This window comes from Mustela lutreola, chromosome 2, assembly GCF_030435805.1.
Source record: "Mustela lutreola isolate mMusLut2 chromosome 2, mMusLut2.pri, whole genome shotgun sequence".
Taxonomy (NCBI): Eukaryota; Metazoa; Chordata; class Mammalia; order Carnivora; family Mustelidae; genus Mustela; species Mustela lutreola.
In genome coordinates, this window is record NC_081291.1 from 194,501,326 (window position 1) to 194,517,330 (window position 16,005).

The 16,005-nt window shown below is 35.0% G+C and overlaps 1 protein-coding gene across 20 annotated transcripts in view; it reads right to left on the reverse strand.

The window, feature by feature from the left end:
* ROBO2 (roundabout guidance receptor 2) overlaps positions 1 to 16,005 on the reverse strand; it is a 592,813-nt gene that overhangs the window by 102,528 nt on the left and 474,280 nt on the right. For all 20 annotated transcript variants that reach the window (XM_059164449.1, XM_059164448.1, XM_059164451.1 and 17 more), the window contains 2 exons: positions 6,250 to 6,374; positions 1,634 to 1,805 (listed from right to left, as the gene is read on the reverse strand). In XM_059164449.1, the coding sequence (XP_059020432.1) occupies positions 1,634 to 1,805; positions 6,250 to 6,374 (297 nt within the window). The remainder of the gene's footprint in view (positions 1 to 1,633; positions 1,806 to 6,249; positions 6,375 to 16,005) is intronic.

The window sequence follows — 16,005 nt, forward strand, 5'->3', positions numbered from 1 at the left end:
GCAAACCATTCCGTCCTCTCACTTATCAGGTTTAAACTTGTTTTTACTCTTTTAATTTTGACCTTAGAAACAAAGCTGGAATAACTACTGTTTTGTGAGATTATGTCATCAACCAACACAAGTTCTCAAAACAAAAGTTTTCCTTTCATTGCATCAGAAATAACCCTGCGAATCTGTCATATATTCTGGCTCTTCTAATTCATCAATTTCATTTCTTATAAATATGGTTTGCCTTTTCCCATAACAATTTATTTATTTAGAAATATTTTAGAGTCTGTCTTTCGTAAAATAATATAAGCAACTAGGTTACAATATAGGTTACAATAGAGGTTTTCATTATTAAACATAGACTGTTTTATTCTCCTATACAGAAAATAACTTAGGCTCTGGCCAGAATATCTTCTTTTCCCAGTGTATATATATCTGGACATTTTTGCTAAGTGTAGAAAGCATAAGGACTTAAGAAAGATGAATAATTATCTTCTATTTCTTTTAAAAAATACATAGATATGAAGGATCAAAGATATTGCCCATCTAAAGAAAGAATTTCTTAGCACTGTTACCCTTGAACCTGACTTCTTTCAGTTCCATGGCAGTAAAATTTCTGCAACATCAGCAGGTACGGCCATTAACGACTCAATGTTCCTACAGTCAATGTTTGTCTGTTCCATTTATTCCTATTCTTGACATGGTGCTGAGTCAGGCAACACCACGGACAGACATTAAAAAATATTTCCTTTGTATTAATTTTAAATAACCATTTAATCCATATGTAAATTTGAATAGCATAAAAGTGCACCATATTTCTTGAGCAGAGAAGGAAAAGAATCAGAGAGGTCACAAAACAGAGTTCTTAGATCTCAGAAACCAGCATCAAGGGAAAACAAAAGCCCCACAAACCTCACAAACATAAGAGAACAAGAGAGAATTTTTAGTTTAAGACATCAAACAACACGGATAAAATTGTGCTCGGAAACTCACAAAATATCTCAAGTTTCCTACCTACCAAGGGCGACAAATAAGCTCTTGGGGAAATAAAAACAGATTATGGAGATCTTTACATTCTTTTCAACAATCACTATAAATGTAGGTGTCTCAGCTATGATTTATAGTACATAATGTGCAAATAAAAATCCCCCAACAATTTTAGCATCCATCAGTAGTTTGGAAGCTATTTAATTTAATTTAGCGAATGAATAATTAAAAAGTCATAGGATGTCATAATGTGATTAGCTAACTAAGAACTCATCTCTGTTTCCCCTAATATTAAAGATGATATCTTTTCCTTCTTTAATGAAATAAAATTATTAATATCCATTAGAAGCAATCATGTCAGCATAAAACTAAAAAATATACAGATGACATATCTATACACTGGGAATGTGAGGTCATTTCTTTAAAATAAAGAATCTCTGTATTTTTTAAAATAAAATAGACAGTCTTTGATATTTTTCTTTGGAACAGTACCTGTAGAATTAGAAACTATTAACAATGTTATTTTTACCTAGATTCAAACTTAGAAGATAAGCATTCATTTACACATTTAGCAACTCAGAAAATTTCACTTGGTTAATATGGATCTTGAAATAAAAATTATTATTTTCCAAAGACAAATCTAATAATAATACCGCACCATCAGTAACTTCCAGTTGAGCTTTCGCTAAAATGCTTCCTGCCACAGTTAGGGCCTGGCAGATATAGTAACCCGCATCTGAGCGCTGAATGTTGGTAATTGTGAGGTCTCCAGTTGGCGAAACAGAGCATCTACTGTTGGGTTGCTGGGGTTGATTTGGAAAAAGCAAGTTCTGTGAAAGAAACACAATCTCATCAATATCTTTCCCACATAGAAGGAAAAATACATTAACAATAGCTATTATAATTACTGTGATATGGTAGGAAAAAGAAAATACCTATTTCTAAAAATATGGTCTTGAAATGATTAAATGCCACATAGTGAATTTCACTGGGAAACTTTCTCCAAATCATGGAAAAATAATATGCCTTAAGAAGTCAGCCTGTCTTCTGAAGTCTGAAGGAATAGTCATCTAAAAACCATGGATCTTGGGGCACCAGGGTGGCTCCGTCAGTTAAGTTTCTGCCTTCTGCTCAGGTCATGATCTTGGGGTCTTTGGATCAAGCCATGCGCAGGGCTCCCTGCTTATCGGGGAGTCTGCTAATCTGTCTCCCTTTGAACCTCCCCCTCTTGTGTGGGCACACACATACTCTCTCTCTCTCAAATAAGTAAACTCTTGTAAAAAAATAAGAAAAAATAAAAATAAAAAAATAAAACCCCTGGATCTTTACCTTAAGCCTTTACTTTCTCCCTGACTTACTGCCAGTTACTTAATATCTTTGAAACATGATTTCCTCATCTGTAAAATGGGCCTGACAATGCTCATGTGACTCACCAAACACTGTGATAACGGGGACTGTAACATTAACTATGCTTGTGTTTTATAAACTGCACATCACTAAGAAATGCAAAATAGAGTTTCCACTAATCATTCTGAATACTTGATGTAATTATCTGAATTTCTTATTAATTTCTTAATAATTTCGTAATTATCTGAATTTCTTAGTGTGTGGCTGGGACTGACAGAAAGAGACAGTCAAATCTACTCCTGCTACAAAATTTCTGCAGATTGTAATAGCTTTGAAAGGAGCTAGGTAGAAATATTACCATCTATGCAAGATGAAGCAAATCATTGAAAATAAAGAGAAGATGCCAAATGTTTCTGAGGTGTGCATGTGCCCTTAAAGAATTTCACAATATGACTTTCTTTTCTATGAAAAATTACTTTACAATACACCTCACATTAAATACAAGCAGCCCAAACGTAAAATTTCGAAAGTTCCTGTATGAGAGCAGTAATGTTAACTTGGGTGACCTATGTTGCTTTACTGTTGTTCAATTAAGAAAAACATCTGGGTATAACAAATCATATTGAGGTATGTTTCCAAGTTGGATTATAAATAAGAACATATCAATTTTTATGTTGTATTTACTTACAAAAAAGAACATTATAACCCTCTGGGATCTGTTCCTCAACATAGTAATTAATTTTTCAGGTTTGTAATTAAACAGTTTCAATACGTTACAATCAGGAGGTAATAACATTCAATTAAAGGCATAAGACACATTTTCACCTTAAAATGTTTTTACCCTTGAAGTAATACCAATGGAAGAGGATAAAATAGGGTATTAACACTTTTCAATTACGCTAAATGACTTTAATCCTGCGAATGATGTCCTACTTTAATTAGAAGCTCTTCTCTTTATTGCAACATGATGGATGTCCACTTTATTAGATTTGAGTGTGACACTATAAGCCCACTTTACATAAACATTACCGTGTTATTAAGCCCTTTCTAAAAGAAGTGATGTTTGCAAGCATGTCAGGAATATAATTTCAAAATGCTATTGCCTCCTATAAAACTTGTATTACTATATAAGGCTAGACATTTTCATGCATAGGAAACAATATGAGAACAAGCTAATTCTCGTGTGGAATCCAAATATATTACTGAAATAAACCATCTAAAAGAGAAGGGTCTAAATTTTAAAGCCACTTGAAAATGATACAATAACTCAAAGTATGCACTTTCCTACAATTAGCCATTAGAATACTCATTTACATAGCACTAATACATCAGATGGACTTAATTCTCTCTGGGATCTCTTCCTCTACAATGTAATATCAGTCCACCTTCTAAATGATTCGTTGACATGGAAAATGGCATATGATTGAGGTTAACCCATCATCTTTATTCGCGGCTTGTGTGACACAGGCACAAGAAAATGGATTACAAGCAAAACCCAGGAATTCTATAGAGCTCTTCTCGCCTTCAAGTGCCTAGGTGTCCTATTAGTGCTAATTGGCATTATCAGCACATATTGAGGAATATGGACCATTAAGTCCAGGCTCTTAACTCTCTCTACTGATGGAGAGTCATAGATCACTGTAAAAATTGGATACTGGAGACAGTAAGACCGATTTATTTTTCCTAATATTCTAATTCATAATTTGAAACTTTACAATTTCCTCAGGCAATTCTCTTTTGTTCTTATTCACAGTCTCTCTCTGTCTCCCTCTCTCTCTCTGCCCCCTCTCTCCGATGCAAGCGAGATACATGAAGGAAAGAAAACCAGACCTAAGATTATAATCAAATCAAAATACCTAACTAGAATTTTCTCCAGAGACTGATAACTCTGGAATTACCTGCCACTTTATCAAAACAAAACACACAAACAAAAAAAAACAGAAAAAGAAGTTCTTTAATGCCAATTTGATTATCTTCAAAAACCATTAAAGCAGAATGTAGCATATGTAAATACCATGTCTATGGGGCCACAGGTCCAATACACATGTTATCCAATATCTTATGTCAACCCAGAGCTATTTTAGGGCATGTGATTTACACATGATACAGCTATATTTATATAGTAATGAGATGGGATGATGGAATTTCACTCAATACATGGATTTATTGATTTATTTATTATTATTTTCAATACACAGATTTAAAGTGTAAATTTGCAATAATCCAATTGCTTCAGATATTATATTTATAAAATTGATAAAAAGTAATATATTCAAATCATTACATTTCCTATCAGTGGCTTGCAGGCGTGACTTTGATGGATCCCAAAGCAGCCAGGGTGGGTGGAGGGAAAGAGCTGCGGGCAAGAGTAAAAGTCCTTTCGAGCTACCCGAGCTCGCCAGCATTCACCCATCCCAGCCTTCTCAGGTGCTGTGTGGGTCTTGGGGCAGAGGTGACCAGAGTGGTGTTGAATCTCTCCTTGGTGCTGGGCATTACTGTCTGGGCAGCGGGAGACCTCAGGTCCTGGCAGCCTGGGCCTGAATGATAGTATGAAGATGAGGACAAAGGGGGAACTTCCTGATGCCTTTCTTTCTTTCTTTCTTTCTTTCTTTCTTTCTTTCTTTCTTTCTTTTTTTTTTTTTAAGATTCTGTTTATTTGAGAGAGAGGGAAAGCACAAGCAGGGGGAACAGCAGAGAGAGCAGGAGAAGCAGACTCCCAGCTGAGCAGGGAGCCCCATGTGGGGCTCGATCCCAGAATCTTGGGATCGTGCCCTGAGCCAAAGGCAGACACTTAACCAACTGAGCCACCCAGGTGCTCCTCCTGATGCCTTTCTACCCAGATAATCATACATAAATTCTGATCAACAGGTTCTTTTAATATAGTTTAAAAATTTTCCCATCCCTGGTAAAGTTTTTAGATTTCCTGGGACTCTTAAGAACCATTAAAACTTAAAACTCTTAAACCATTAGGTTTTCATTACTCCCCAAGAAATTCTTCCAGAATGTGGACTAACAAAAGAGGGTGCTGAGGTCTCTTCCTGTGAACTATATGCCTCCTGAAAGTTGGTTCTGGGAACACTACAATAAAAATATCTCTAGGTCCTTCAGGAATGCACTGATAAGCTCTCAGGCAAAGAACAGTTTTCGGTTTAAGCTGGAAATTCCATTCATTGCCTGAGAACCTAGAGGCCAAGTGCTTGTCCAAGTTGGACACTGCCAACGTGGAAAAAAAAAAAAAAAGTATATCCAATTGACTTTGAACAGAGTCAGAAAGGCCATGCTACCCACAGAGGGTCTTAAGTGGACAAATTAGGGCAGAGCAAAGACCAGGCAAGTGCTGATGCCTTCTGGTATATGATGTGTTATTTCCTATCTCACCCCATTGTGAACGAATCCAGACGGGATGATGGAACTAAATACTCTTAAATGGAAGTATCCTTAAATTAATGATAAAACAAAGGCATTTATAATATCTCTCTATGAACAAGGATTGCAACTGGCTTCTAGATGGATTGATAATGGAAATATTGTTTGACTGGTTTACATGTACGTAGGATATTCTAAACATTTTATACGTAGAAACTCATTTTATAATCCCAATGTAGCCTGCTGCCAGAAAGTAAAATTATTTTTCTGTTCAGAGATTTTAATAGCTATGGAGGTTTTAATCAGGCTTTTTAAGATGATTTAGTTACACTGAGCTGTATCTATTCTATGTAAAATACAGAATTTTGGATATTAACAGTGGAAAATACAGAACACTCTATTAGAATATCCAGACCTCACTTATTTAGACTTAATTGTTCTCTTTTTTGGAAATAAAATATATTCAACATCGATAACACGAAAGGCGAGACAAACTTTGAGAAGCACCAGAGACAGGAAGAGTTCAGAGATTTCAGAAAAGCAGTCAAGGTTCACACTCACCTGGCTGCCTTCTTTTTGCCAAAAAACAGCTGGCTGTGGATTTCCTTTAGTTTCACAGGGAAATGTCACTGTTCGACCTTGAGCAACAATCTGATCTCTTGGCCTAACCACAAACTGTGGAGGAGCTATAATTTAAAAGGAAAGAAAGTGTGTAAATATCAACCACTGACAAAGAAATAGATATCAAAGGGAAAATCTGGTACTAGATGGACTACTCAGAGCCAGACAGAAACCACAGTTTTTAATGTTTTTTTTTTTCTATTTTTTAAGGCATTTTTCAAAACACAGTGGGGAAAGGGGAAAAGCACTCTCTATCAAATGTAAGGAAAAGAAAACTTATTAGTAGATACTTCCTAAATGTTGTACATAATAATCCTGTAACCCTTATATTTGCTAAGGAAAATAGATTTTTCATGATATTCTAATGTCTTTTAAAGAAAAATATGGTTTCCCAATTTGGTTTTGCGATTTGAATAGATAAAGGTGAAAAAGAATCCCTTCATTACACAATTACAAAATACTCCTTCCTCTGAAATTAGTCTACTCACAGATATTGACCATTCCTGTAATATTTATAAGACATTGTTCTACGTGCAGGCAAACCAGAAACCTTAGAATATGATCCCTATCCTCAAAGTGCTTATATTCTGGAATTTGCAAATTAAAGTGTTGAAGACATCAAAGAATTATGAACTGGGAATTACATACAAAGATAACTAACGATATAATGACATGTTTGAAAGTGGTTGATTATACTTAATTCATTTCATTTAGATAAATAAGCATTAGTCAGACAATTGCTATGTTCCCCTACTGGACACGAGGATACAGAGATAAAAAAAATATATATATATCTATCCTGCAGTCTTCAAGGAACTCACAAACTAATGGGAAACACAAAACGTGATGATGACAACAGCAAAAGCAAGGTAATACAATTACCTAAGACTATGCTAAGTTCAGTGATAGACATGTTTCAGAGTACAGCATAGGAGCCTTTCAATCATAGTACATGTAAGAAATGTGACGGGACTTCAGGAGAAAAGGATCCCTTCGTGTTATGGCAGCTGTGAAAGGCTTTAAGCAGAAAATACATATTACAGACTTTGAGGAAAGGGCAGCGTTTAGGTAAGTGGAAAAATGAACATAATCCAAGCAAGGAGCTTACTGAGCAAAGTGCAAGAAGCAAGAACACATCTAGCATACAGTGTGTAATCTGGCAGAAATGAAGGGTCTCGGTTGCATAAACATCATGGGCTGAAAAACATAGATTTGGATGTGGCTTAAGAAAGTCCTGAGAAACCAAAGTGGGGATTTTGTTCAAGTTCTTTCTAAACTAAGAAGGGACAGATGCAAAGCAAAATCATTGGAAATCTTAGCCCTCTAATGAAGATAGTATGGATTGTGAGGGAGGCAGATCAGTCAGTAAAATAGGAACTCTGGTGGAAGACGAGGGAAATGATGTAGGCACAGATAATGAAACCTAGGCATGAGGAACTCCAATAGAAAAGAAACTAAAGGGATCGGGGGAGGGTAAGAATACTGAGAAAGTTCAAGTTTAAAGTGGGAGCCAAGTGAAAGACCCTAGACAGTATAACTGTTAGTTTTCACAAGGATATCTTCTTCACACTGAAACCCACTCTTGTTGACAAGAAAACAGCAATTTTATTCCATGACTTTTCTCATCATCTGTTTACACTTTAAATCATTGCTCCTGCTAGAAAATGGAGGACGAAAAAAAGTTTAAAGTCAACTCTAATTTCTAAAAGCTGCTGGCCATGGGAACCATCCTAAAATTTGAACTCTGAAGAATTAGAACAATAAATGACGTTCGGTTGAAGTCTTTACCCAGAATTCTTTCAGCCCTTTGGGAGTACACAAGAGCAGGTCCAAGAACAAAGTCAATGGAGGGTAGCCTCAAACATATAGCCAAGAGCTAACGCTTATAAGAATGCAGTATAGAAACAGCAGCAGCATTATTTTTTTTTTTTAATTCACTGAGATTTGCAGTGACTTAGTTTGTAGTGTTCTGCCTCCTAACTCAACCCATTCAACACATCCCCCAGGGACAGCAGGGATAAATCTACTAAGTGAAATTTTCTTCTATAACTATAGATAACAGTAGACTCAGTCTAACGGGATGGAGAAGCCAGATTTATGAATCTATTTGAACAGAATGTGGTTTATGTTGCCTCGCATTTTCAGGAGATTACTTGCTTCTTACAATCTTCTTGTTATTTCTACACAATTTCACTGAATCAGCAGATACATTGATTTTTGTTCCCTGTTTTCTAATAGGAATGATAGATTAAATCAATGTTACAAAATTACTTTGGGAACAACTCTTAAAACACTGCAATGTCCATTTTTCAGGGAGGATATGAAACCACCAGATTATTTATACCAAAAAAGGCTTAAGATTGGTCTCTATTCTCTCTAATATCCAAGGAAAATGATACATATTAAGCAAAATTTAAAGATCAGATATAGTTCCTTCTTCTTATTAATCCTATAAAAGACAAATTTCGTGTCAATATGGATACTAAGCCAGAGTAAATTATCTTATTCCTCATTATAAAAATAAAATCATGTAACAGTCTGATAAAAGTCACACAATCCCTTATTTGTTCATTTGTACTGCTTTGGACTAGAAAGAATTTAAATTGGCTCATATTACCTGGTTAGTAAAATCTTAGAGCCCCATTTGTGCTATACAGTCCTTCTTTATATAATTTAAAATGTAACAGTTGATTTTAAAATGTAATAGTTAATTTTTAATATGTAATAGTTGATTGAAGTCACCAAAAAACAATGAAAATATATTCTATAGTCTTAAGCATACTATGCTCACTCTGTATCTGTCAACCTATCTACTTCAGTAAAATTAACATCTACACTTTAATCATAAGCACATACCTCCTTGTATTTAATTTTTTTTTAAGATTTTTATTTATTTATTTGACAGAGAGAAATTACAAGTACACTGAGAGGCAGGCAGAGAGAGAGAGAAGGAAGCAGGGTCCCTGCTGAGCAGAGAGCCTGATGCGGGACTCGATCCCAGGACCCTGAGATCATGACCTGAGCTGAAGGCAGCGGCTTAACCCACTGAGCCACCCAGGCGCCCCTAATTTTTTAAATTTTTAAGAACTTCTTAGTAGAAAAGTGATTTTACAAAACACTTTTGGAATCTGGATCCTACAATTTTAACCATCTGCAAAAACACAGCCCCCCAAAAAGGACTAGCAAATGACTGCAACTATCTCCCCACTTTTCTGAAAACATGATTCGTTCATTTATTCATTCAAAATGCACTGACTGACCACAGATTATGAGACATTCTCTTTGGTACAGGGATGGGAAGTAAAAAAAAAAAAAAAAAAAAAAATTGGCAGTTACTTCCAGGTAAATAAGTAAATAAACACAAATGGAGCAGAGTATGGTTTGTATAGTAACACAAAAAGCAGAGGGTACTGGGTGTGAAAGGTTGGAAGAGCAGCAAATAGACCAGATGATGAAGAAAGAAGAGAGCTATGTTTGCGTTGTGTTTTAAAGCAAAAATAAGAGTTCACTGGATGAAGAGGAGTAAGGCTACTTGGAAAGAGAGAAGCAGACGCCAGGCAGAGACTTGAGGGGCTGGATGTGTTAGTGGAGTGTACGTGGCCTTAAGAATAAAATCAGAGGGCGCCTGGGTGGCTCAGTGGGTTATGCCTCTGCCTTCAGCTCAGGTCATGATCTCAGGGTCCTGGGATGGAGGCCCACATCGGGCTCTCTGCTCGACAGGGAGCCTGCTTGCCCCCCTCGCTCTCTGCCTCTCTGCCTACTTGTGATCACTCTCTGTGTCAAATAAATAAAATCTTTAAAAAAAAAAAAAAAGAATAAAATCAGAGATGCAGAAGTGATATAATTAAGGCCAGATAATTTATGCTGAAAGAGCTTAAATTTTGCCCCAAAACTATGGAGATCTGTTCAAAGATATTTACGCAAAAAGATGTAATAAGATTTATGTTTTAGAAAGTGTGCTTTTTCTAAAAGAGAAAGCACAGATGCGAGGTAAGAAAATCATAGCAACTTAGGGCGGAAAATCAGTTGAGAACTGTTAGTTATAGAAGCACCTTAAGAAAACATTTCACCAGAACTCTGAAAGGACAAAGGAATTCTGAATATTATAAATTAACATTTACTAGTAATGATAAGACCTAAGAAGACCAGGAAATCATAATTTTTGAGTTTTCATCCAATATTGATTTTTTTTAAAAACCCCTAACAAAATACTATCAGTATTTGTATTATTCACACTATGAAGAATTCTTTTATGTGACTTTCATTTATATTGTATTTTTATTCCATGTTATTAAAAACACACCCTATTTCTAAAGTACCAAATAGTTTCTTGTCATCAGAACTTTAGCCGCATTGCTCTCGGTGGAATCGGACTCACCTTATCATTTTAAAAATTAAACAAACAAAATACAGATCTTAAAGCTAAGCAAAAAAAATTTTTTTTTTCAAGAGTATTTCCATGTCTGAAAATGTACTTCCTTTCCTACTGTCACTTACAATTGGACCACCAAAACAAATCGTATCAATCACTTTTACTTCTGTAGTCTCTCTCTGCTCAAAATCTATACTGCAACCTCCTGTGAAGGGCTATCAGCTGAAGGAATTTATTTTTGAGGTCTTAAAGTGAAAAACTGCATCAATAATTCTTCTGCTAACATTTCACATTTTCACTCTTTCTGCCAGGTGGCAGTGAAAATGGTTTGAAAAGACGGTGCTTAGCGGATGGTACCGATGGGAGGGAGCAGGGAGAGAGGTGATAGTTTATCAATACGGCAAGGTAGCACAAAGCGTGCTCCACGTAAAATGGATTTTCTATGATGACTCTCATTAAACATAAAAAAACCATGATTGGGTCCTCAAGATGACAATTCCAAACACACATTTAAACCCAATGTGCATTAAAGAGGTTGAGTTATAAACTCCAGAAGAATAGAAATGGCAATTCTTGTACGCATTTTCCAAGAGAGAAGACTATAAAATACATATTTATATCTTCTCTAAAACCCAAAAGTGGTAGACAAATGTTTTGTGGTTGTGATATAATAACATAGTTGCTTAATCAGTTAAGTGATTATACCTTATTGTTACAGCTATCACAGGAAATGAGATGAAGAAAACAGTGGTAGGATTCAGTGTTCAATGGATACTTACAAGTTAAAAACAATAGCTTTATAAGAAAAGCGTGTTGTGTGATTTCCAGGAAAGTAGACCCAAATACGAAAAGGTCAATTGAGATTAGAGGTCTGGTATTGTTCCCTTGAAACAGCATTTTTGAGAATTTAAATACAATGCACAGTAAATTGGATTTGATTTCTGCTAAATTATGCTTTGATACTGTATTCAGTCCAAGCTGGCTTCAATCAAAGTCAGGCTACAGCTCTGTTATGCTAATGCCCGCTGGTGGAAGTGAGTGGGTGTTATGGAAATCAGATGGCTGAACATGAGTAGGAAGCATAGGCCATGCGTGAGGTGGGCTTGGAGAGGAGGGGATGGGGAGACCTAAAGGTTAATCACATCATGTTCCGAGTTGTTTTTACAGGAAAATATGACTTTCTATGGCAGACATGAACATGGAGATCGTCATGCGGCAGTTGCATATATTAATATGTGACAGGATGGTTACAGGCATACTCAGTACATCTTTCTTCGGGTATAATTATTGCCTGAGTGAGGAAACTTCTTGTTCAGTAATAAACATTTGGAACTTTATATCTTAAGCAAGTAGAAAATATTTATTTTGCTCTTTAATATTTTTGCTTGTTACATTCTAATATAGTCTATAAGCACATTTGAAAAGCACACTCATTTACCATATGTTTGGGTTAAAGATATGCTGAGTCACAAACTGCTTAATACAAGGACAATAATTAACATTAACTGTGTGTTCATTCAATGCCAGGCAGTGAAGGGTGTTAAACCATTCACAGGCATTATCTCATTTAATACTCAAAGAACCTTAAGTATTAACTACTACCATTATGATATCATTATGTATTAACTACTTATGTATTAACTACTACAATTATGATGATCATCAAGCCAAAGCTTACAAAGGGCATACAGGTTTTTAAAGATTAATGTACTAGGTCAGAGGATAGGTTTGACTTATGGTCCATCAAATGTCATAGTTGGACCTCTTAAACATTGAGCTTTTAGATTAATTCAGTTGACTTCCAACCATGATCTGATTAAAATTTGCCCTCTCTCGTACCAGATAGAAAGGTAAGAATCATATGCTATGATTTCCAATATGGCATAAGAATGTTAAAATCATAACAATACGTTACTCCTGAATAATTGCTTTGGTTATTAAAGTAGCACAAAACCTATGGTCTTGCTTTCTCTGTAGCCCTGAAAACACAATCTTTCTCAAGTATATTTATTTCAAGTCATTCTTTATTCAAAAACCTAGAGTGCTTGTTCCCCTCAGTGTAGCATTTGGCTACACTGGCCGGCGATTTTACCATACTGACACTCACTCATCCCCAGACCAGCTCTGGTATTTCAGCAGAACAGTCTACTTTTAACCACTTGCACGGGTATTGGCTTGTTCCCGAGGTTCACCCATCTCTTTATCTATTATTCTTTTATCCAACTTGTTGACAATGATTAGCCTGAGCACACTCTATGTTCTACTTTCTCGTGTTTCTTCCACTTTAAAGTACCTGCTTTTGCTTGCATTGCCTTTTTGTCTCTATTCTTGCCCCTGCCTAGCTGTCTTGCTTCCTCAGTGCAGTTGTAACTTCCTACTGGAATGGGGGGCTACCATCTGCATTGAAATGCAATCTTTATTTGGCCTGAAAAAGCCCCACATAGTGAGTGTTAAATGAATGTCTTGAATTAGGAAATTAAAAAAAAAAAAAAAGGTTCTTGATCTAGAGCAAATACTCAATGTCTTTTCCATTTTATCATACTGGAAGGATATGACACATTCCTACCAGAGACAGTGACTCACTATTGTAGCAGTTTGGGTGGAGAGATGCCAAGAAAATACATTGTTTGAAAACAATCTCCCAACTGATTCTGAAATGTCCTTCTGTAGAGAATGCCCCTGCACCATATTGGAAACTTCCGACACAAAGACTACAAATGAATAGGCACCATCCCAGAGTGGGTGTTGACAACAACAACATAGAAAAATAGAAGAATTACGTAACAACCAATTCTAGACTTTCCTGAAAAGACAGGCTTACTCCCACCAAAAATAAAAAGTGAGAAGTCATTTCAATAAAATGCAGTATAGAGTGGGAATAAGAGATGAATGCTTACTTAGTTTATCATGGACAGACTAACTTCTAATTGATAAATGATTGTTTCTTCAACTTACCTAATTCTATTTGATTTTTACTATTTAACACTTCATTTGACTTCAAAAGAATTTCTGTTAATAATATTGGAAATGCATAATGTCATAAAATATTTAATTTGAAGCTTATTAACACATAATTCGTCTTAGAGGAAGCGGCGCATATAAAAGGAAAACATAATTTAGGGAGATAGGATTTAAAATAATCACTTTTATAAACTCTGTTTAATCACATTTAATTCATTTGTCATTATTTTCAAGGAATACAAGTAATCAAATTACTAAATTACCTACCTTTCCAGCTCACCTCTTTCTTAGTGAGTTCATGGCATTAACTCTTCTAGATGAATGCTATGCCTTCTTTCTCAGCCAGCACCTTACTTTTAGCTAATATTAAAAATTCCATGGTAAAATTCCAACATCTATACCTTTTCTTCTAATAATAATGTAGTAATTATCTATCCATATATATGCTTCTTCAATAATCTAATGTCTCTTTATAAGTGTAAATATATATAAATTTATCTATATATTTGCTTCCTGAATGTCAGTATGAAAAAGTAAAAGTACCAAATGGCATACTGCTTTCATAAATATGAAAAGTAAAGTAAATATTCAAGGACAATAGAATGGTTACAAAGAATCACAATTCTTATATTCTTCATCCATTTAGACTTTCCATTCTACTCTACCTATGAAACATCTCCATTGTACAAATTGCTTTCAGACTTGTATGAATAAAGACATGTTGCAATTATGCAGCTATTTTAGAACTACTTTCATGGAATTTATTGATTGTGGGAAGACTACTTTTTGAGGGTTCACATAATAGCTAGAACTCAAAAAGTAATGCATGATTATTCAAAATCTGAAGATTAAATTAAGTCATGGAGTTGGTCAAATGAATGCTACAGTGTGACTATAAAATAATGAAAGTGGCCTTCTAAATTGTCATATACAGTAAGCAATTCCAAGGAGTATCAAAAGTACTGAGCTTTAGTAGTAAATATGACACACACACACACAAGTATGCATGTTTGATAATCCTGGTAAAAATCATTTTTTTAAATTTATATTCACACATATTATACTTCTCCCTGAAAAGGAACAATGCAAACATCAAAATGAAACATTTCTATGATTATCTAGAGTGCACAGAATGCCTTTGAAAAGAATAAATTAATTTGGTTCAAAATATCTTGAATTTTGGGGTTTTTATAGGCAAGCATATAATAACAGTGTTATAATAAACAGCTATATGCACATTACTACTTGTATTTGGTCTTAATTGTTTTTTAAAGACAATTTAAAGACATCACTGGAAAACATCATAGTAGCAAAATTTATGTTAGAAATGAATTCAGGTGTTGCTTGGTTGGTTGGTTTAACCAACCACAAACATTTACTGGTTTCATTTTGTGCTAGGGTCTGAGGGTACTAAGATCTCTGTCCCTGGAACTTACTGGCTACAGAGGAAACTCATATGAAGACAATCAAGTATGACACAACATGAGGAATATGGTGAGGGTGTAATACAGGATGTCCTACCATTATGACAATAACTTGACTCTGTCTCCAACATTTGAGGAAAGCATGGAGAAAGGAGGAGAGAGAGAAAGAGAGAAAGAGACAGGTTGAATTGTTCCTTTGAAATTAAGTAGATAAGGAAGGGAAAGTGGGAATTTGTTCTTCACAGAGGGAAAAAATGCATGCATTAGGACAGAGATGTGAGTTTCTCAGACTGCAACAGCTCTCACCCTAACTAGCCTGTGTCACCACCTTTGGCAATCCAGATCAGTCTGTCAAACTAAAGGATTATGTTGGTGGAACCATGAATTTTTTTCTTGTAAATAATCTTTATTGGCTTTAGCCTCTGATGATAGTAAATAGTTCTATGTTGCAATAAATGTAATAGTTAATTCCTAGAGTAACTAAGTTGGGTATATTTAAGATAATTTTAAACCTTATTATATTCCAGTGTACTAAAATAGATTTCATTTTGATTATAGATAAATATGGGAACCCCTGCAGCTGTAGGAAATCATTCTGAGATTCAACATGCAAATTTCATAGACATACCAAATTCTATAAAATTTGTAAATTGAGAATGCCTAGAAAAATCTGACAAAGTTTTAAACAAATTCTGAATTGTCAAGCACATTTCATATATCATTCTGTCCATTATCAACAGTAAGATTACTATTCTTGCTTTCCTGACTGACTAAATACTAAAATACTGAGGACAAAATAAAATTTTATTTTCTCTAAGGGACTGTTAATTCTCAAAAATAAAACAAAACAAAACAAAACAAAACAACAACAACAAAAAAACCCAAACTATTAATGTAAAAGCTAATGAATTATTAAATAAAGCAATGTTTAGATTATAG